The 21,741-nt window shown below is 46.6% G+C and overlaps 1 protein-coding gene across 1 annotated transcript in view; it reads left to right on the top strand.

Annotated features, from left to right (window-relative positions):
* Positions 1-20,692, top strand: part of LOC119620157 (POTE ankyrin domain family member G-like) — a 45,394-nt gene extending 24,702 nt beyond the window's left edge. Inside the window, exons 8-9 of the mRNA XM_073020241.1 lie at positions 19,029-19,198; positions 20,443-20,692. Of these exons, the coding sequence (XP_072876342.1) occupies positions 19,029-19,198; positions 20,443-20,475 (203 nt within the window). The 3' untranslated portion in view covers positions 20,476-20,692. The remainder of the gene's footprint in view (positions 1-19,028; positions 19,199-20,442) is intronic.
* Positions 20,693-21,741: the final 1,049 nt, after the last annotated feature.

Here is a 21,741-nt window from a genome sequence, read left to right on the forward strand (position 1 = left end):
ACGTAAATACTATTAAAACATGTTTGTCTTCAAAGAATGGCCTTAGTTTCTGTGGGCAGTGTCTCCTCATGGAAAGGTAGTGCATTCCTGCTAAATCACGGACAAAACGGGCCCCCAGGAGCTCCAGGCTGCAGCAGCAGCTTCTCATCTATGTCTTTCACTGCATGATGTTGTTGACTTTGAAAGCTCCTTTTCGTCTAGTTTTATCAACAGAGCTGGTATTTCATGAGGATCTACTGCATGCCAGGGCTCCTATGGCACTGCGGTCTTATTGGTTGCCAGAAGGCAGACCACAGGCCATCTTGAACATAAAGTGCAGAAAGCAGGCAGGATTACCACCCATGGACCTCGGCCTTCTGTGGCCCTGGCCAGATTTAGAATTTGGGACAAGGCAGGACAAGCTCACTCGGAGCAGCATGTCGGTGGCTGGGGCCTGTGCATTGCAGGCAAAGCCAAGGTGGCTCAAGGAGCAACCAGCCACTTCTGCTAGGCTGGGCCTGGGGTCCGGAGGGTGGTGGCCCTCTGCCTGGGGCCTGCAAGCCTGTATTTTCCTTCTGCAGTGCCCTAGCAGAGGTTTCCCAAGAGGCTCTGTGTTTTATTTAATTTAAGAGACCAGAATAACTAAAACACAAAACTGAATTGAATAAGAAAGTGGCAGCCTTTAATTGCAAATATGCACACACACATGGGTGAGGTTTTCCGGTCCTCAAGTGTGGGGCCAGAGAAGTCGCACCAGCTGCTGCCGGTGGCGGACTTTTATACATTGCTACCGGAAAGGGGAGGGCAGTGGGCAGGATAGGGGCGTCTCCATAGGCGTGGTCGGGTAAGTTTCGGTTTCTTCAGATTGGTATCACGTGGCGCATGCTCAGTTGATCCGCACTTTCCCAGGCACGGGCAGGTTGGTGGTGAAGAACCCGGAAGCAACAGGGACTGCGCCATTTTGCTCACCTTTTTCCATCTTGTCCCTTTTCCCTCACCCAAACACTCTGCCTCTGCAGCATGCTGCTTCCTGGAAACGGTGGGAGGTGGTTTTCCAGGGTGGAAGCCTCACCAGTGGTTAAGCACTGTCTTCTTGATGCTGACCTCGTGATAGTGAGTTCTCATGAGATCTGGTTTTATAGCAGGGTGTGGCACCTCCTCCTTCTCAGTCGTCTGCTTCTCCTGCCACGTGAAACATCTCCTTGCCCCTTGGCCTTCTGGTGTGATCAGGAGGCACCTGAGTCCTCCCAGAAGCAGAAGCCACTGTGTTTCCTTTGCAGCCTGCAGAACCGTGAGCCAATTAAACTTTCTTTATGATCATACAGACAGTTAGTACTGTGAACTCAAGCCATGAAATGCCTTCAAGGCCTTTTCCCCATTGTCTTGGCAATCAGTGCTCAGCTTCTTTTCATGCAAATATCTGAAGCCTGCGTGAATTTTTTCCCTGAAATTGGACTTTTCTTTTACCACATTGCCAGACTGTGACAAAGATAGCTGACAGTGTAGAAGCAGGTTCACAAGTGGGTAAAAGACAGAGGTCGGGAGAGTTGGGAGAGCTTAGAAGACAGCAAGGTGAGGAAAAGTTTGGAGCACTGTAGAGAATTGTGAAATGCTTGTGATGAGAAGTCTGACAGAACAATGGACAGTGAAGGCCAGACTTAAAAGGTCTCAGATGAAAATGAGGAATTTCCTGTGAACAAGAGCCAAGGTTCCATTTGCTTGGCCTGACAGAGAACGTGGCTGCACAGTGACCCTGCCCTGGAGATCTGTGAAACTATGAGCTTGGGGGTGATGATTTAGAATGTATCTTGTGGAATGAACATCTAGGCAGCATAGCTCAAGAGGTGTCCTGTCTGCGTCGAACAGCCTGTGTTATGTGTGAGCCTAAGGAATGACCTCAAGTTGGAACTTCTATTTATACGAGAAGCGGAGCTCAAAAGTTTGGAAAATTTGCATCCTGGCCAAGTGGTCAAAAAGAAAAGCTATTTTCTTTTTGAAAATAGGATAGCTAACAGCTAATAGCTAATAAAATAGAAAATAGCTAATGGGGAAAATTCAAGAAGGCTCAGGGTATTTGCATAAAAAGGAGCTTAGTGCAAGCAGCCAAGACAAAGGGTAAAAGGCCTTGAAGGCATTTCAGAGACCTTTGCAGTGGCCCTTGCTGTCACAGGTCCGGGGGCCTAGCAGAGATGAATGGTTTCCTGGGCCAGCTGCATGACCCCGCTTCTGTGTGCATCCTCAGGACACTGCTGCCTGCATCCCTGCAGCTCAAGCTCAGCCATGACTGAAGGATGCACAGATAGAGCTTGGGTCACTGCTTCAGAGGTGGCTCCAAGCCTTGATGGCTTCCACATGGTGTTAAGCCATTAGGTGCACAGAGCAAGAGACCAGAGGCTCGGGAGCCTCCGTCTAGACTCCAGAGGATGTACAGAAAAACCTGGGTGTGCAGGCAGGAGCCTTTCCAAGAGCCAGAGCCTCATGGGAAAACCTCTACTAGGGCAGCAAAGCAAAGAAAGGACATAGAGGGTTGAGGCCCCCACACAGGGAGGCTCCATTCTCCAAACCCCAGATTCATACACCCACCAACAGCTTGCACCCTGAGTGTGGAAAAGCCACACGCACACTAAACATCAGCCCTGTCCATGAGAGGCAGCCTTGGGTGCTGAACGCTGCAAAGCCACAGGTGCAGATCTGCCCAAGGCCTTGGGAGCCCAGCCCCCACACCCCTGTGCCCCGGATGTGGGACAAGGATTCAGAAAGGATGATTTTGGAGCTGTCGGATTGAGTGACTGGCCTCCTGTTTAATGGATGTTCATGTATCCTGTGAGTCCCATCTGTGTTTCGTTTTTCTTTCTGGCAATTTTTTTTTCTGTTGCCTGGAATGCTTACCCATTGGCTGTACAATCATTGTACCTTGGAAGTTAACTAACTTGCTTTATAATTCAGAAACTCAGGGGCAGAAAGGACTGTAACCTTGTCTCAGATGAGACTTTGAGGTTTGGACATTTGAGTAAATGCTGGAATTATTTAAGATTTGGGGGAGTGTAGGGAAGGCATCATTGTATTTTGCAGTGTGAGAAAGATAGGAGATTTGGGAGACCAGGGACAGAATAATATGATTTGGCTCTGTGTCCCTACCAAAACTCCTGTGGAATTGTAACGGGAAAAGTTAAATGTGGGGACTGGTGGATGGTGATTTAATCATGGTGGACAGTGGAGGTTGGAAGGTGGGGGTGGTGAGGAGCGTTGCAGGGATTGTGGTCGGGTTCTTGGGAAAGGCAGGAGTAGGAGGCAGATCCTTCACAAATGGTTAAACACCATCTTTTTAATGCTGTCCTTCTGATAGTTTGCTTCATGATTTAGGGGCTTTGAGATTCAATGAATACTGGCCTGCTGGGTTTTGGATGTGCATTGGGCCTGTGGTCCCATTTGTATTATTTTTCTGGGAAATTTCTTCCCTTTGGGTTGAGAAAGCTTACCCAATGTCTGTACCATCATTGTACCTTAAAAGAACTCCATTTGGAATTCAGGGACTCATAGGCAGAAGAGACTGTAGCCTTGTATCAGATAAGACTTTGAACTTTTTACATTTGAGTTAATGCTGGAATGAGTTAAGGCTTTTGGAAACATTTGAAGAGGCATGGCTGTATTTTACTCTGTGAGAGTGACATGAGATTCAGGGGGAGGGGGTCAAGGGCAGAATAATATGGTTTGGCTATATTTCCCTAGAAAACTCATGTGGAATTGCAATCCCGAATGTTGGAGGTGGAGCTTGGTGGGAGGTGATTTAATCATGGATGGGGGGGGGGTTGGAGGGAAAAAGGGGTGGGTAGGGTGGTGAGGAGTAAGCTGGCTGTAGGGTGGTGGGAAGGTGGGGGTAGTAGGAAGGAGGAGTAGCCTGCTGCAGAGGCAGAGGCTCGTGGAAAACCTCTACTAGGACAGTGCACCTGTGGCTTTGCAGGGTGTAGCCCCATGGCTGCTCTCATGGGCTGGGCTGATGTTGAGTGCCAGTAGCTTTACCATATCGAAGGTGTGAGCTGTTGGTGGGGCTATGAACCTGGGGTGTGGAGGATGGTGGCCTCCTGCATAGGGGTTCCAAGCCCATGTTTTTCTTCTGCACTGGTATAGTACAGGTTTTCCAAGAGGCTCTGCCTCTGCCTCAGGCTTCTGCCTGGAAACAGTAGGGGGTGGAGGTGGGTTGGGGGGCGGATCCTTCACCAGTGATTAAGCACCATCTTCTTGATGCTCACCTTGTGATAGTGAGTTGTCATGGACTTCCTCATAGTGTTAAGCCACTGGTTGGATGGAGCATGAGACTAGAGGCTTGGGAGCCTCTGTATAGATTTTGGAGGATGTATGGAAATGTGTGGGTGTCCAGGCAAAAGCCTTCCAAAAAGGCAGCACCTCATAAGAAACCTCTACCAGGGCAGTGCAGAAGGAAAATACGGAGTTGGAGCCCCCACACTGGAGGCCACCATCATGCAGACCCCAGATTCATAGACCCCAGAACAGCTTGTACCGTCAGTGGGGAAAAGCTACAGGCACTCAACACCAGCCCAGCCCATGAAGGCAGCCCTGGGGCATAAACCCTGCAAAGCCACAGGTGCAGAGCTGCCCAAGGCCTTGGGAGCCCAGCCCTTACATCCGTGTGCCCTGGATGTGGGACAAGGTTTCAAAAAGGGTAATTTTGGAGTTGTAGGATTGAATGACTGGTCTTTTGGGTTTGGAGTTTCATGGGGCCTGTAAGTCCTTTCTGTGTTTTGTTCTTACTGGCAAAAAATTACTCCTTTTGGCTGGGAATGCTTACCCATTGCCTGTATAAGCATTGTACCTTGGAAGTAGTTAACTTGCTTTATATTTCAGAGGTTCATGAGTCTAAGGATCTGCAGCCTTGTGTTGGATGAGACTTTAAGCTTTGAACATTTGTATAAATGATGAAATGATGTAAGACTTTGGGGGATTGTAGGGAAGGTATCATTGTAGTTGGCAATGTGAGAAGGACATGAGATTTGGGCCAAGGACAGAATAATAAAATTTAGCTCTGTGTCCCTACCAAAACTCATGTGGAATTGTAATGGGGAATGTTAAAGGTGGGGCCTGGTGGAAGATGATTTAATCATGGTGGAGAGTGGGGGTTGGAAGGTGGGGGTTAGGGAGAATAGGGGGATTATGTTGGGGGTGAGGGGTGAAAAATGATGGTGGCAGGTGGATCGTTCACAAATGATTAAACACAATCTCCTTATTTCTGTCATTGTGATAATGAGTTCTCTTCATGATTTTGGAGCTGTGAGACTGAATGGATACTGGCCTCTTGGGTTTTGGACTTGCATTGGGCCTGTGGTCCCATCTGTGTTATTTTGCTGGGAAATTTCTTCCCTTTGGATTGAGAAAGCTTACCCAATGGTTGTACCATCTTGTATCTTGAAAGAAAAGAATGCCCTTTTAAATTCAGGGACTCATAGGCAAATGGGACTGTAGGCTTGTCTCAGATGAGACATTGAACGTTTTACATTTGAGTGAATGCTGGAATGAGTTAAGACTTTTGGCAACTTTTGAAAAGGTATGATTGTATTTTGCCCTGTAAGAAGGACATGAGATTCGGAGGGGTCAGGGTCAGAATAATATGGATTGGCTGTGTTTCCCTACAAAATCTCATGTGAATTGTCATCCTGAATGTTGGAGATGGGGCCTGGTGGTAGGTGATTTAATCGTGGATGGAAGGGGGCTGGGGTTGGAAAGAAAAAAATGTGAGTAGTATCAGTAGGAGTGGGTTGTCGGTAGGGTGGTGAGAGGGTGGTGGGTAGTAGGAAGGGGGAGTAGCCTGCTGCAGAGGCACAGCCTCATGGAAAACCTCTACTAGGGCAGTGCACTGTGGCTTTGCAGGCTTTAGCCCCCATGGCTGCTGTCATGGGCTGAGCTGGTGTTGAGTGCCTGTAGCTTTTCCATACTGAGGGTGCAGACTGTTGGTGGGCTTATGAGTCTGGGGTCTGGAAGATGGTGGCCTCCTGTGTGGGGGCTCCAAGCCCATATTTTCCTTCCGCACTGCCATAGTAGAAGTTTCCCAAGCGGCTCTGCCTCTGCAGGAGGCTTCTGCCTGGAAACAGTAGGCGGTGGCGTGTGTGGTGGATCCTTCACCAATGGTTAATCTTCTTGGTGCTGATCTCCTGATAGTGAGTTCTCATGTGATCCGGTTGTATAACGGGCTGTGGCACCTCTTTCCTCTCTCTGTCTTACTCCTACTTCTGCCATATGAAACACTTCATTGCAGCTTGGCCTTCTGGTGTGGTTAAGAGGGTCCTGATCAGTGTGCACCTGCTCAGTGGACCTAGTCAGTTGGGACTTGGTCAGTGAGGCTTATTTAGTGGCAGCGTGGTCAGCAGGGGTCTGCTTACAGAGGGTCTCAGGGGGATCTAGTAGTGGGGGTTTTGATGAGTGAGGACCTATTGACAGCCAGTTGTTTGGTGTCTGGTCAGTGCAAACCTGGGCTGTGGGGCTTGACTAGTGGAGACCTGCTTAGCTGGGGCTTAGTGGTAGCCTGGTCAGCATGGGCTGGGTCACTTGTGAGCAGGTCAAGGGGTGCTATTCAGTGGAGGACTGGTCACATGGGACCTAGTCAGCAGGGCCTGGGGGGTGTGTCCTCATCACTGAGGCCCTGGTCAGGGCAACCTGGTCAGTGGAACCTAATCAGAGGGGGCCTGGTCAGAGAGGAATTGGTCAGTGGTGGCTTTTGTGGCACCGGTCTATGGGGTGACCTGGTCATCAGGGACCTGAGCAGTCGGTGCCTGTTCAGTGGGGCCTACTTATTAGGGTTCCAATCGGGGCATCTGGTCATCAGGCCTGGTTAGGAGGGGCCTGATCAGTGGCAGCGTGTTCCCTAGAGGCCTGGTCAGTGGGGCCTCATCTGTGGGGTCAGGCAGTGGGGTCATGATCGGTGGAACCTGATAAGTGAGGCCTTGTCAGTAATGACCTAGTCAGTGAGAACTTGTCAGTAAGGACCTGGTCAGTGAGGCCTTGTCAGTGAGGTCCTGGTCAGTGGAGTCCTGGTCATTGTGTGCCTGGTAGCAGGGGCATGGTTAGTGGGGCCTGGTGATGGGGGGTCTAATCAGTGGGGGTGTGGTCAGGGAAGACCTGATGTGTGGAGTCTGGTCAGTAAGAACCTGGTCAGTGGGGACTGCTGAGCACTGCTTGGAGAAGCCAGGTGTATTGTGCGTTATCAAGGGTCCTGTGGACAGCTGGGATGGCCCAGTGGTGCCCAACGGCCCAGTCAAAAGTGGACAAAGCAGGTGTGCGGATGGACCTGGGAGATCTTGCTCAGAGATTCTGACAGGACAAAGGTAAAGAAAGGGCCAGAGTGGCCAGAGAGATGGTCACAGTCTATGGGCTGCACAGGATGGAGAAAGCCAGGGAACAGGCAGTGTGGGCAGCTGGGGTGCAGGGAGAGGCAGGTGCATGCTGGGAGGTCAGATCCTGTGAGGGCTATGAGGGGTCAGGTGGGGTGGGCTCCAGGTGCACCCTCAGTGCACTGGTGGGTCTCACCCCAGGCTCCCTGAACCCCAGCCAGGTGATATGGTCACTCCCTGAGGGACTGCTCTCAGGCCCCGGCTACCCACCCTGGGCAGTACTGTCCCATGTCAGGACTGTCAGGACTGGACTTTCTCAGATCCTGTAGAGGGCACAGCCTCCAGCCTAGGAGGGGCGGCCCCATGGTGCAGCCTGAGCTCTCCGTGGGCCTGGAGCATCCCCTGCCAGCCTTGTGCTCCCTCTTCTCCCAGATCCCACTTTTCCAGTGTCAGCCAGCAGGGAGGCCCCATCCTCCCTTCCCTGTGTGTCTCCTGGGCTGAAACTTGTGGCAGATGGGGTCAGGGATGGGCTTCCCTCAGGCCCATCTGGGGAGGGGACTGGCTCCCAGCCTGGTGCAGGTCCTCAGCTCTGCCTTGGTTGCCTTAGAGTGAGATGGACCAGTCAGTGCCCTGAAGGTGAAGATAAGCGACTGTCCCTGCTGTTGGGAGGCTGGTCTAGGGATGGAGGACTTAACAGGTCCCCCCAGTCTGTCAGGCCTGGGCAGCACTGTCTTGTCTTAGGACTCGTAAAGGCCAGTCCTGAGATGAGGCAGTGCTGCCCAGGGTGGGTGGCCAGGACCTGACAGAAGTCCCCCAGGGAGTGACCACATCACACATCTAGGGTCCGGGGAGCCTGGCCTGTGACATGCCCAGTGCACTGAAGGTGCACCTGGAGCCCACTCCACCTGATGCCTCCACAGCCCTCACAGGGTCTGACCTCCCAGCATGTTCTTGCCTCTCCCTGCACCCCAGCTGCCCACCTTGCCTGTTCCCTGAGTTCCTCCATCCTGTCCAGCAGGATGGGATGGACAGGGGGACAGCCTGTGTGCATATTTTGTGGCAAGTGGGAGTGACACACCATCTCTGGGAGGCACCATGTTTCCTGCCAAATCTGACCCCAGGACTCTGTCCTTGAGGTGGTTTTACCAAACCCCAAACCCAGAACTGCATTTGTGGCTTAGGATTTAGCATCTGCTAGTGCCAGGACACTACTGGGAGGCTAGGACCTGACCAAAGCCCATGGTGTCTCTGACCTGAGGACAGGGTGTCTTGGGACTATAAGGCCGGGCAACCAATGGCCATTGGGTCATAGGGGTTCAGCCCCAATGTTTGTCCTTCCCTGGCTTCTTCTGATTCAGTGCCATCAGGGCCCTGGAGCCCAAGACTCAGCATCCAAGGTCCCCTCCAGGAATCCTGGCAGCTCAGCATACTTTATCGCGTGTCATCTGAGAGCAAACGTGTAAAATCAGATGCACAGAAAAATGACTCAAAGTGCTTACTGACTAGAAGAAATCTAGGAGCAGCAAGAAGGTAATGGGGAAAGGGAGGTACCTCCATGACCCGTGTCTGCAGAGCCAGGGGTACAGGTGCCCAGTGCTGTGGCCTGGCATGGCACCAGCTGCCTCTCAGAGGGTGGGTGGCACACTGTCCTTACCCAGAGGACAGCAGGCCTGGTCACCAGCTTTTCTACCTATTCCTGTAAGCATCACATTGCTGGAGGAGAATTTCATCCCAGAGCTTAGACCATCCCTAACTCAGGGGTTAGGGGTTGTCTCTTGGTGATGTAAATGAAAAAACAGGTCCAGATCAGAGTTCCTGACGTTGAACTCTCATCCATTCTTTGAATCATGGGAGGGGAGGCCTGGTACTAGGTAGACCTAACCTCTTTGAGGAACCACAGAGCCCAAGGCTGGAAACCTCCAGCATCCTCCACCCCCGATCCTCCCTGGGACCCCTGTGGCCTGTCTCACTGAGTACTCTTCCGTCCGTAGATGTCTCGGCTGCTCTATGAAGGAGTTCCTTTTCAGGTGTGGGGCTGGGCATGGCCACTCCTGCTGGATGTCTAGATGGTGGAAACCAAGGACCTAGGGAAATACTAGGTACAGCCTTTCCACGTTCATCCAGCGCAGGACAAACAGGCCAGGTGATGTCAGGAGCCCAGGTCTCCAGCTGGAGGGAACGTCAACCCTGCAGTGGGAACAGGGGCCCATTGTACATCCTAGGCACAGACACCACAGGTAAGCTGGGCTTGATACCTACCCCTCCCCGGATTCAGAAAGAAGCCAAACAGGGAGCTTTGTGCAGAATGAAGCCTCCTTCCTTCCAGAAGCACTGCTGTTTGGCGGTTGCCATTTGTGGCAGCCTTTTGTTTATTCTCAGGTTGCACTGGTTTCTCCTCTTGGCCCTGACCTACAGATTATAAAGCAGAACAGCAAGAGGTCCGCAGGAAACATCCACAGATGGCATTGGAAATAACTCACCTTCTGGGAAGCATGTCATGTTCTGGGAGGGCTAAGGCATCAAGTAAGGCCTATGGGGTTGGAGGATCCCTGGGCAGGTGGAGTAATCCACAGCCTTGGGGTCTTCCCATGGGAATCGGGAGGTCCCGAGGCAGAGGCAGTGGTCCCACAGGAAGAGTCACAGAGCCACCAAGGGCTCTCCTGGCCCAGGGAGCAGTCAACACCATGGACTGAACACCTGCTGAGCTCAAAGTCCTGGTCCAGACTGGGGCATGTGGGGCCAGGAGGGAACTCGGAGTGGGAGACAGAGAGACAAGTGTGCTCAGAGGGCACCCGTTTCTGGAAGTCGTGTGGTCCAGAGATTTTGGCTGGGAAGGGCTTCCAGGGTTTCATATGTGTTGTGGAGCTGCTTCCTTTCCCCAGCCTCACCCTGCAGGAATGCCAGTGAATATGTTGCCACCATCTTGGAGCTCAGTGCCCTCATAGCGTAACGGCACCAGCAGATCTGGCTGTGCATGGACTTCGTATACTACCTCATTCCTTAGGAGCAATGCTTCTGTAGGGCCTCTGACTTAGTGCACAACTTCAGATACCATCATCCTGGAGCAGTACCGCACCCTCACTAGCCAGGGTGTTGATGACTTCCTCAAGGCCAAGGCCACGTGCAAGGCTTCGGACTTCATTGATGCACTTGTGCTGAGCAAGGCAGGCTTCTCCGGGACCTTAATTCAGGAGGTAGAATGGAGCTTGGGATCAAGCATCTGGTGAAAGAACTTGCACTTGATCTGGAAGGCTCTGGGGAGCCATGGAAGGTACTGGATAAAGGAGTGACGGTCAGATTCGTTTTAGAGATGACTGTAGAAGGCTGCTTAGGAGTGAACAAAAGCCAGGAGACCAGGGAGGGAGCTTGTGGGGCAGGTCTGGAGATGGCAAGGGAGGGATCCTGCTTGGATGAAAGGTCTTCAGGCACTGTCTCAGGTTACACTCAGGTGCCCTCAGAGCTAGTATGTTCAGAGTCTTGCCTCCAGGATGAAAATGGGAAGGAGTTGTCAGACGAGGACATAGAAATGGAGGCTGGCATATTCATGAGTGCCAGTGGTGGTCCCAGTGTGGGACTACTGTGGCAACAAGGGTCTTTCCTTTCAGGGATGTGGTGGATGGACCCTACATCACTCCATTCTGCCCTTCCTTTCGCTCCTCCCATTCTCCCAAAAGCCTTAGTGCATGGGCGCTGTTCATCCTGTGGTACTGAAGCAGCCAAGAGTCACAAGCCTGCCTGGCTGCCTCTTAGGATATGACAGCAGAGCCAGTGGCCTCTACTGGATCCTGTACAACTTCACAAAACACCCAGACACCGGGAGTGCTGCCAGCACGTGGTGCAACAGTCCTGAGGGACCACAGTTCTGAAGACATTGAATGGTGGGTGCAGGGCCTCATGGCCTGTTCCCCAGTCCCTCTCATTGGCTCTGGTCCGGGTGGTGAAGGGGGAAAATGTTTTTGTCAGTTCTGCCATGATTGCCCAGGAAGAAAAGGAGCAGAGCCCAGAAGCAGTAAAATGAATTAGTAAAGTCAGTTTTCTTTTCTGAACTACATTTCTGCCATCTGTAAGTTGAAGGGAATTCCTTCTACCCCACGAGGCTGCTTGGGGAATGACTGACAGTGTGTGTAGAGCAGGTGCCACCCAGCAGGCATTTGGTGTCTAGACCACTCGTCTTCCCTCTTGATTTTCTGACCGCATTTGCATTTTGTTCCCAAGACCTTCACTCCCCTTAATTTTGCTCTTCCGTCTGATTCCCAAACCTTATCTTCTATCCCATGGATTCACCAGGATCTAAGTGGGTAACAGTCATGTATGCATGTATGTGTATGTACATATGCCTTGTGCTGGTGTTGGAGTGTGGTGTGTGTGTGTGTGAGAGAGAGAGAGAGAGAAAGAATGTGTGTGTGTGAGAGAGGAGGAGAGAATGTGTGTGTGTGAGAGAGAGGAGGAGAGAAAGAATGTGTGTGCGCGTGAGAGAGAGAGAGGGAGTGTGTGTGTGTGTGTATGTGTGTGTGTTGGGGTCACTGAGGGACTGAAATTCTCCACGCCAGGCTGTGGTCCTGCTCATTGCTGGAGGTGCTGTCAGGGCCCTTGCCACTGACCCTCCAGGTCTCATTCTTGCAGTGCAGGCAGGGCATTCTGGAGGAATCATGCCCTTGGAAGAAGCCCTGAGAAGTGACTGGTAGGTATGAGTGGATAAATACCCGAACTCCCTGCTCTGGGTGGAATGACTCTGAGACACATCTTCTATGCTATCTCTCAGAGGTACCCGGCAGGGCTGAGTCCTGGCTGCCCACAGTGGAAACTTTCTTGATGAAGGTCCCTTTAACTGCTGCATTCCATTCCTGTCTCAGTTCCCCACTCCTGTACTGGTGTTTCCTGCAATTAGTACCCTAAGGAAGAACTGGCAGTATAATTGCTGTCCTAGAGTCACCTCCAGATAAAATTTTTATACTTGAATCTTTGCCTCAGGATCTACTTCCAGGAAACTCCAATTAAGACACACATTTTTATTTTGGCTCCTCCAATCTTCATAGACCTGTCATTGTTTTTACCAAAAATGATCATTAGGATCAAAGAGGGAAAGTCACTTGGCCAAAGTCACACAGCTGAACAGTGGTGGAGTTCAACTTTGACCGTGGGCTGTCTGACCTCAAGTTGTATACTTGCTTCTCTCCCAAGAGACTCCTCTCTTATCAAGCTCAAATGAATGAAAGGAGGATGTTAAAGGTAGGATCTCTGAAGCCTGTGCCAGAGGAACCCCAGCTCATTGCTGGCACCTGTGTTCTCATTCTTACTTCATTAAGAGTAAAGTAAAGTTTATTGAGTTTATTAAGTATCTTTAGTGAGAACTGGGACCAAACAGATTTTCTGACTCTAAAAGAGATATTTTTACAGGAACAGATATATACCTACAAGTATAAAGACAAGCATACACATATTTCTTTACTGCTCATAATTCATGTCAATTAGTCCTTATTAGAATGTGGGATGTATAAATGTAAGAGAATTTTCATGTTAAAATTGACAGATACATATTTAGTCTTAAAGGAATTTAATTATTTTTCTTTTAGAATTTTCCATTTTTAATGTTATTTTTATGAGAAACTATATAACTTTATTGATAATACATACAATAACCCTTTGTTTTTCACGTTGAAAATACAATGTATTCTGCAAATAACTAAAGCCTAATTTTGTATTAGCATTTTAAATTTTCAATCTTTGTTATTATTATTATACTTTTAAGTTCTGGGACACATGTGGAGAATGTGCAGGTTTGTTACATAGGTATACACAGGACAGGGTAGTTTGCTGCACCCATCAACCTGTCATCGACATTCAGTGCTACATTAGGATGTGGAGAAATAGGAACGCTTTCACACTGTTGGTGGGAGTGTGAATGAGTTCAACCGTTGCGGAAGACAGTGTGGCGATTCCCCAAGGATCTAGAACCAGAAATACAATTTGACCCAACAATCCCATTACTGGGTATATACCCAAAGGATTATAAATCATTCTACTAAAAGACACATGTGCATGTATGTTTATTGCAGCACTGTTCCCAATAGCAAAGACTTGGAACCAACCCAAATCCCCATCAGTGATAGACTGGGTAAAGAAAATGTGGCACATATACACCATGGAATACTATGCAGCCATACAAAAGCATGAGTTCATGTCCTTTGCAGGGACATGGATGAAGCTGGAAGCCATCATTCTCAGCAAACTAACACAGGAACAGAAAACCAAACACCGCATGTTCTCACTCGTAAGTGGGAGTTGAACAATGAGAACAAATGGACACAGGGAGGGGAACATCACACACTGGAACCTGTCGGTGGGGCGCTAGAGGAGGGATAGCATTAGGGGATTTAATAATTTTAAAATTCAATTCTATTGAAATTTTTACTCCAAGAAGCCATGTGTTTTTGAGAGCTAATCCTGATATGTTCAGATCTTAATGACTTAAGTTGATGGAGCGAACTTCTTTTAAATTAGTGATTCCCCAATTTGCCTGACTGTTGGAATTTCCAGGGCATGTTGAAAACACAGATTATCCAGACTCTTACCTCTGCAGATGTATTTAGTGGTTCTAAAATGGCACCAAGGGACCTGGATTTTTCCCAGAGTCCCTGTGTAATTCACACTCATGAACAGGCAAGTTTGGGAAATAGTGCCTTAAGGAGATTTTTCACTGAGCAGTCTTCATTTGAAATGAAGATCATTTATCTTCTAATACCCATGATTCCTCTGTGGTGCTGTCTTTGTCTCCTGCTGTCTTTTAGTTCCTAGAAGCTTTAATTGAATGACAGATCCTAGTATATCTGTACCTACTAAAAACCACACTTCTGAAGCGACATGGCCACCAGAAGCCACAGCTAGTCTGCCATGTAAAAAAGGAAAGGTCCATGTGCCCTGAGGGTGCGGGGGTGAGAGGCAGGGGAATGGAGACCCCCACAGCCAGCAGCAGTGGCCCTCATCACAGCCCTCTGGGAGATATGAAAGGAGGTCAGACGGTGGACAGTAGTCTTGCTTCCGTGCTAGAGAACACGTTAACACCAAAAAAGCTGATCTCTTCCAGGGGAATGGTGTAAGCTGATGCTAGCACTTGTGCTTTTTGTTTGTTTGTTTGAGATGGAGTCTTACTCTTGTTGCCCAGGCTGGAGTGCAATGCATGATCTCGGCTCACTGCAACCTCTGCCTCCTGGGTTCAAGTGATTCTCCTGCCTCAGCCTCCTGAGTAGCTGGGATTACAGGTGCCCGCCACCATGCCTGACTAATTTTTTATTTTTAGTAGAGATGGGATTTCGCCCGGCCTGTGATTTAATTTAATCATTGCACAGCTTCAAAATGACAGCTAAGTAGCTGACATAAAAATGAAAATTCTGTGTACTTTGATGTTAGCAGGCTTCATATACAAACCAGAATGTGATTAAATTTTTTCTTAAACTGAATAATTTTCACATAGGCCATTGGCAGGCCATTCTGCATCTGGCTTATGTTTGGGCCAGGCTGGGTGCTTCATAAAAGTTTGGAGGGAAATACAGAGGCCAATTCTCCATAGGCATTAGACTCAGAAATACCTTGCTTCCCAGTGAAAAGTTTAAATTGACTTTCACGCCACCTTCATCAAACCGAGGTTGGTCAACACTTATCACCACTGCCACTGGACACTTCGACTTCCAATTTTGCTACCTGCTCTACAAAGATACCCCTTTCCTTCCTTTCCCGCATTCTCCCTACAGCCTTGTTTTCTTTTGAGTTCATCCACACACACTCATCATTGTCCATCTCTGCTTCCCAAAACCTTATATAGTACAGAAATTGATCAATCAAGATTACCATGTCAAAGAGCATCCATTTACTGAATAAGGCAGCTGGCTTCTGGGGGCAGAAAAGTGATTAGACACAGATAAAAATCATAATCCCTACTCTCCTGGACTCACTGTCCGATGGGGAGACAGACACATAAGCAAATGCAACTTGATAACTACAACAGTCAAGTGAATTATATAATCCTGACTGGAGAAAGAGCGAGCTAATGTTGTTATAAGACAGTGCGTCCAGTATTTACTCTCTAACAGATTTCCTGATGAACGTCTAGGCTTGCCAACTTGTTGCGTAAGTAAATTGGAATGTGGGGGAGGGGAAATACGTATGCTTCTTAGTATTTCAATCCGTAAATGCATAAATAATGTAACTATTAATGATATCATGTTGATTCAATAAGTTTGAAACCAAAATTGAGAGTCATCTTTAGAAGAAACTGTGTATATGTCTATGTGTGTACACACGTAGACATACACATACTGCTTTCTGAAATTTTCAATGACTTTATGCTTCTTCTGAAGCAATTCAAGTTTAGAATTTGACACCCATGGGTCAAAGTATCTTCCTGAGTGTACTGAAGAACATTTAGATTAATTTCAGACATGTATTTTGGTTTACATAGTGTTTTTTATCCCTGCAAATTTATTTACTGTTTTTAAAATAAATTGAGAATAACAGCAGCAACCCTGAATTGAGAGAAAGTCCTGAGAAGGGCATTGTCCAACCAGTGCATGTGCATGTTTACACTAATCTCCTGTCTGAACCTCGGAAGTGGCTGAATGAGCTAGCAGATGATCTCTTTGGCTGTATTACAAATGATAATTTATTTTTATTTGTTTCATTCATTCATTCATTCATTCACTCATTCATTTTGAGTTGGTCTCACTCTTGTCACCCGGGCTGGAGTATGGTGACATAATTATGGCTCCCTGCAGCCTTCAACTCCCAGGCTCAAGCAATCCTCCTCCCTCAGCCTCCTGAGTAACTGGGACTACAGGTGCACACCACCATGCCCAGCTAATTTTTAAAACTTTTTTTGTAGAGACTGGGTCTTATTATGCTTCCCAGGCTGGTCTCAAACTCTTGGACTCAAGCGATCCTCCTTCCTTGGCCTCTCAAACTGCTGGAATTACAGGTTTGAGCTACTACATGTGGCCAGAAATGACATTTTAAAACCAACTATTACCTAGGCAGATATATGATGCTCTCCGGTTGTTTTATTTAAAAATAGTAATGCCTTAGGTTTATTGGCTCATTTTGTTTTATCAAAGAGCTTAAATGCAGTTGTGAATATTTCTGTTTACCCTCATAATAGCCTGAGAATTTACAATGAATATAATTATTGCCATTTTCACAAGTAGAATTAGAATGAGAAGATAAAACAGTGGAATACAGGTGTAGCTAAGAGTAGCAGAGGTAAGCCATCTATAGAATATTAAAATTTCTTCCATGTGCGTTGTTAGAAATCTATAAAACCAAAATTTTTTCGTGCCTGTAATCCCAGCACTTTGGGAGGCCAAGGTGGGCAGCTTACCTAAGGTCAGGAGTTCGAGACTAGCCTGGCCAACATGGTGAAACCCCGTCTCTACTAAAAGTACAAAAATTAGCTGGGTGTGCTGGTGGGCGCCTGTAATCCCAGCTGCTCAGGAGGCTGAGGCAGGAGAATTGCTTGAACATGGGAAGTGGAGATCACAGTGAGACGAGATTTTGCCACTGTGCTCCAGCCTGGGTGACAAGACTGAGGCTTCGTTTCAAAACAGCCACAACAACAACAAACAACAAACAACAAGAACAACAACAAAACCCAACATTTTCTAATACAAGCCAACTCACTAAGCTTTATGAGGCTCCCGTCCCTGCAAGTATTATCCTTTCCATGTATCCCAACATTAATGACAGCAACTGATACTAGCCATGTGACATACAATCCCAGCACACTGTTGGGCTCTGATGTTTTCTAGGAATTTTTTCTTTAAAGCTGTATTGAAATGAAGCTGTAATCCCTCAAGACCTGGTTTTTATAAACTCTATTTTTGCAGTTGAGGGAAAATAGTCTTAGGTCAGTCAATCCACTGTTGACCCAGAAATGGAATGAGGTAGGATTATTGTGAAGATGGAGAGGTGTCTGCAGCATCCTACACTCTTTCCCAGCCACTAGGTGACCATATAATTAAAATATCCTTGATACTTGTGCAGTTTAAGTTGTTTTTAATTCTAGAACCTCTCAATCTTTCTCTATTCAATTTAAATGAAAAGGCGTTGGAGTATCCAGAACACACTCAGCACTCAGAAGCAAAGCAAGAAAAATGGAAACATAACGGTCAATGCCCAAGTTCTCCCCCAGGATCAAATGAGGATTAATATTGAGAGTTGTGATTCTGAATAAGTCTTAACCTCATGAACATCTTAGTTGTTCAAAAATTTGTCATGTCAGCAAGGTGGTAACACTGAAGATTTTCTACAGTGGAAATAGTATAGTAATATAGAAATAAATGTACCACATTGATCAGAAAAAGCACACTAGCATATTCCATCAGCTTAATTTTTAAAAAGCTATGTTATGTTAATAATTTAACCACATAAATCTGAGCTAGAATAAATGTTACATATTTAATTGACAATAATTGTTTTGCTCTCTTAGCTGTAGAGAGATTTTGGGATTATCAATCAAATGGTTCTGACTTTTTTTTTTTTTTTTTTTTTTTGAGATGGAGTCTTGCTCTGTCACCAGGTTGGAGTGCAGTGGCACAATCTCAGCTCACTGCAACCTCTGCTCCCTGGTTCAAGTGATTCTCCTGGCTCAGCCTCCTGAATAGCTGGGATTACGGGCACACACCACCATGCCCAGCTAATTTTTGTATTTTTAGTAGAGACGGGGTTTCACCATGTTGGCTAGAATGGTCTCAATCTTCCGACCTCGTGATCTGCCCGCCGCGGCCTCCCAAAGTGCTGGGATTACAGGTGTGAGCCACTGTGCCCAGCTGGTTCTGACATATTTTTAAGAAAGATTAGGCTGATGCTATGGTAACTCAGTTATTCATGATACATGTCATCTTGTAAGTAGGGGTATTCAATATTGATGGTTTTGAAGCTGTTCCAGAGTGCTATAATCACCCCCCTTGACAGACTTCAGAGTTCGTTGAAAATCTCTGGAAATAATTAGCAAGTTATTATCAGGCTGTAAACAGACCTTCAAAATGCATTACATAGTGTAAAACAGATTGTCAGTCTGCCAAAAGTAGTCACTTTGATTTGATTTGCCTTGAATGAAATTTTTAAAATATAAAGCTAAAGTCTTCAGGATCACTGCCCTGGGTTTCTGTGGGATAACACTGAACAGGGCTGCCACTGAAACACCTTGGATGAGAGCCTCAAGCTCCCTGAACACAGCATCCAGCACACTACTGGGAGAATGACTGGGACTCAAAAATGTGTACAATGAATGTACTTATGAGCTTGTTGGAGAGGAAGTAAAGAGGTTGTATGTAATTACCTCAAATTAGTACTACTACAGAATAATCAGTACTGGTAAAGTAAAAGTAGTGCTAAAGTAGTACTAATAAAGCAGTACTAATAGCCCTACACTAGTAGTAGTAATAAAGTGGCATTGCTATTGATTCTATCCGTCTACCTAACTACCTGTCTGGATGGGAGGGCACAGGATTTGACTGATAAAATTGGGCTTAGTAGTGAAAAGCGCTCATGCATACTTTGAGCAGGTATGCACTCAAAATTGGTATCGTGACTGTTCTGAATTCCCGAACCATGGCTAAAGGGTGGAAGTTTTGTTTGACTGCGTCTCACATTTTCCTTTTGGTCTGTTGTCTAACACATGTTGCTAGAATTCTTTTTACTCTGACTACCTTTTATGTACAGACAACGCTGTTATTGACGAGATCACACCCAAGCGGATCGGAGATTGGCCCAATACTTACACGTACACCAAGGCCTTGGGAGAAATGGTGGTGCAGCAGGAGAGCAGGAACCTAACCATAGCCATCATAAGGCCCTCCATTGTGGGAGCAACGTGGCATAAGCCTTTCCCAGTAAGGCCACTTACCTGGATTCTGTGTTTTGCTTTCAAACTAAGGTTTTTCTAGCCCAATTATTTTCTGATGTCTTTCTTCTTCTTCTCCTCAGGATTTATAGCTAAGTGCAGCCAATCAAACATGAACCATTATACTAAGGCAAAATCTGGCTTTGGAATCATGAGGCTTTTCTGGCAGTTACCCTGACTATCTTAGAGTTGGATGGAGATCTTAAATTGGCTTCTAACTACTCTAGTCTCAAAATTCCCATGGGTGATGTTTTTATATCTTGGCTTTCCCACTATAGCTTAAACAGACCAGAATGTTCTTGATGGCCAACTTGATAGTATTGCAACTAACTGCCAGGGTAAACAAGAGTTACAAAGCTCACAGAAGGATCTCAGTTTGGGAATAGTAATTTTTTTTAACCTCAGTATATACTGCTGTGTCCTTCTGAAAGTACTTTGAATTATACTGTCTTCTTCAAACCAGGTCTGTGAAGCTTTGGGGGCAGATAAATTCCAGCTCCACCACTTACTGGCAATGCAACATTTTTGAGTTGTTCTTTCCATAAAACAGGACAGATACTACTTTGGAGAGTTGGTTTAATGAGACAATGTATGAGGAGAGGAGTGCTCAGACTCTAGTAAAAGGCGGGTCCCTACTAAAAAGGCTCAATTAATATTAGTTCCTTCTTCTTCTCCTCCCATATCTCTTGTCTCCCATTATACACATTTCGACTTTTATACTGTAAGGTAAAGGCACATAATAAGGTCAGCTGAATGGCTTGGGGCTTAGGAAACAAACTCAAAAAGACATTTCCCTCTAACTACTCTTAAGCATAATCTTTCCTGTAACATCTTTAAGTAAGTCAACACACATTACTACCAATCATGTTTTCAGTGTTCTCCTAAGGAGGCTAAAATCAGGACTGAGGTGGAGAAGTATGGTTGGTGAATTGCTTAGCAGATCATGATATAAGGACAAGGTCCACTGTAGCCCTTAAGATGTCACAAAATGCCGCAAAACCATTCATGGCTTCTGCTATGAACAACAATCCTGGTCAAATTTTAATTATTGGACAAAGTGCAGAAAATAGCCAATGCTTTGGCATTGATCTTTGGGATCTTAATAATACTGAATTAGATAGTTCTATTAGCTGGGGTCTCAGTGCCCTTGTTTGAAATTTATTGAGATTAGACTGCAGATGTTCCAAGATAACAATTTTCTAAAATGTGTAACCAATGGAAATCTTCTTTTAGGGTTGGGTTGATAATCTAAATGGACCTAGCTGACTCATTATCGCGGTATGTATAGGGATGAAGAAATAACTCTGAAACGTAGTGGAGGAATAGTAACAGAATTCTTAGTGCTGGCTTAGCTTCATTGATCCAAAAACGTAAATGCTACTTTACTATCAATTGAAGCATATTATTTCAACGATTCTGGTTATAATATGAAGGCAGGATGAAACTATTTTTATTCTTTTAGAATTTTTTTTATCAGGAAAACATGTAAAGTTCCATCAATTACTATTTAAGAGTTCTATTTTGAAAAGTCTTTGAGAATTAAGAATTTCTCTTTTTTAAAAAAAGAAAAAACTTTTTTAAACTTAAAAATAAAACCAGCAAAAGTCTTATAAAAATGAAGCAAGTAGCCCAAAAAATGGTTAGGGTTAGGGCTAGGATTAGGGTTAGGGCTAGGGCTAGGGTTAGGGTTAGGGCTAGCGGCTAGGACTAGGGCTAGGGGCTAGGGCTAGGGCTAGGGGCTAGGGCTAGGGGCTAGGGCGATTGCAGATTCGGCTGCTCATTGTATAGTGTTGTGTTTATTAGCTTTCAACAATGCTAATCCCGAGTGCCGGGCTGCTCTGCGGCCTTTTAGAGGGAAAGCACATTTTGTTGATTATATCAAGGCCTGTGATGGTATCAGAGGTAATCTGCTTAAGACTACTTTGTTGGCACAGACAATGGCAGGACTGAGAGTGGATAAAGGAAATACTCTGTTTCCTGGAGCTTGTATTAACTGTGGGAAGCATGGTCATACTGAAACAGAATGTGGAAAAAGTCAGTGAATCAGCCCACCAGATAGAGGAAGAAAGAAAACTGCTGATCCTGAAATATGTCCAGATTGTGAAAAAGGAAAACATTGGGCTAATCAGTGTCAGAAGATGGGAACCCGATTTTGGGAAATGCTGTGAGGAGACCGTCCCAGGCCCCATTCCAAACCAGGGCATTTCCAGCTCAGATCCCTCATCCCTGTACAATGTCTGTCCCCCACCACAGCCGGTAGTGCCACAGTAGATTTATGCTGCACAAAAGCTCTGAGCCTTCTGCCTGGGGAACTCCCGCAAAAAGTTCCAATAGGGTTCTGTGGACCCTTGCGACTGGGGATGATAGGATTACTTCTAGGAAGGTCTAGTTTAAATTTAAAAGGAGTACAAATACATACAGGAGTCATTGATTTAGGTTACAATGGGGAAATTCGAACTGTTATATCTATGTCTGTTCCCTGGAAACAGAGCCAGGAGAGCGTATAGCACAGCTCCTGATTATGCCATATGG

This window comes from Chlorocebus sabaeus, chromosome 10, assembly GCF_047675955.1.
Source record: "Chlorocebus sabaeus isolate Y175 chromosome 10, mChlSab1.0.hap1, whole genome shotgun sequence".
In the NCBI taxonomy this organism is placed as follows: Eukaryota; Metazoa; Chordata; class Mammalia; order Primates; family Cercopithecidae; genus Chlorocebus; species Chlorocebus sabaeus.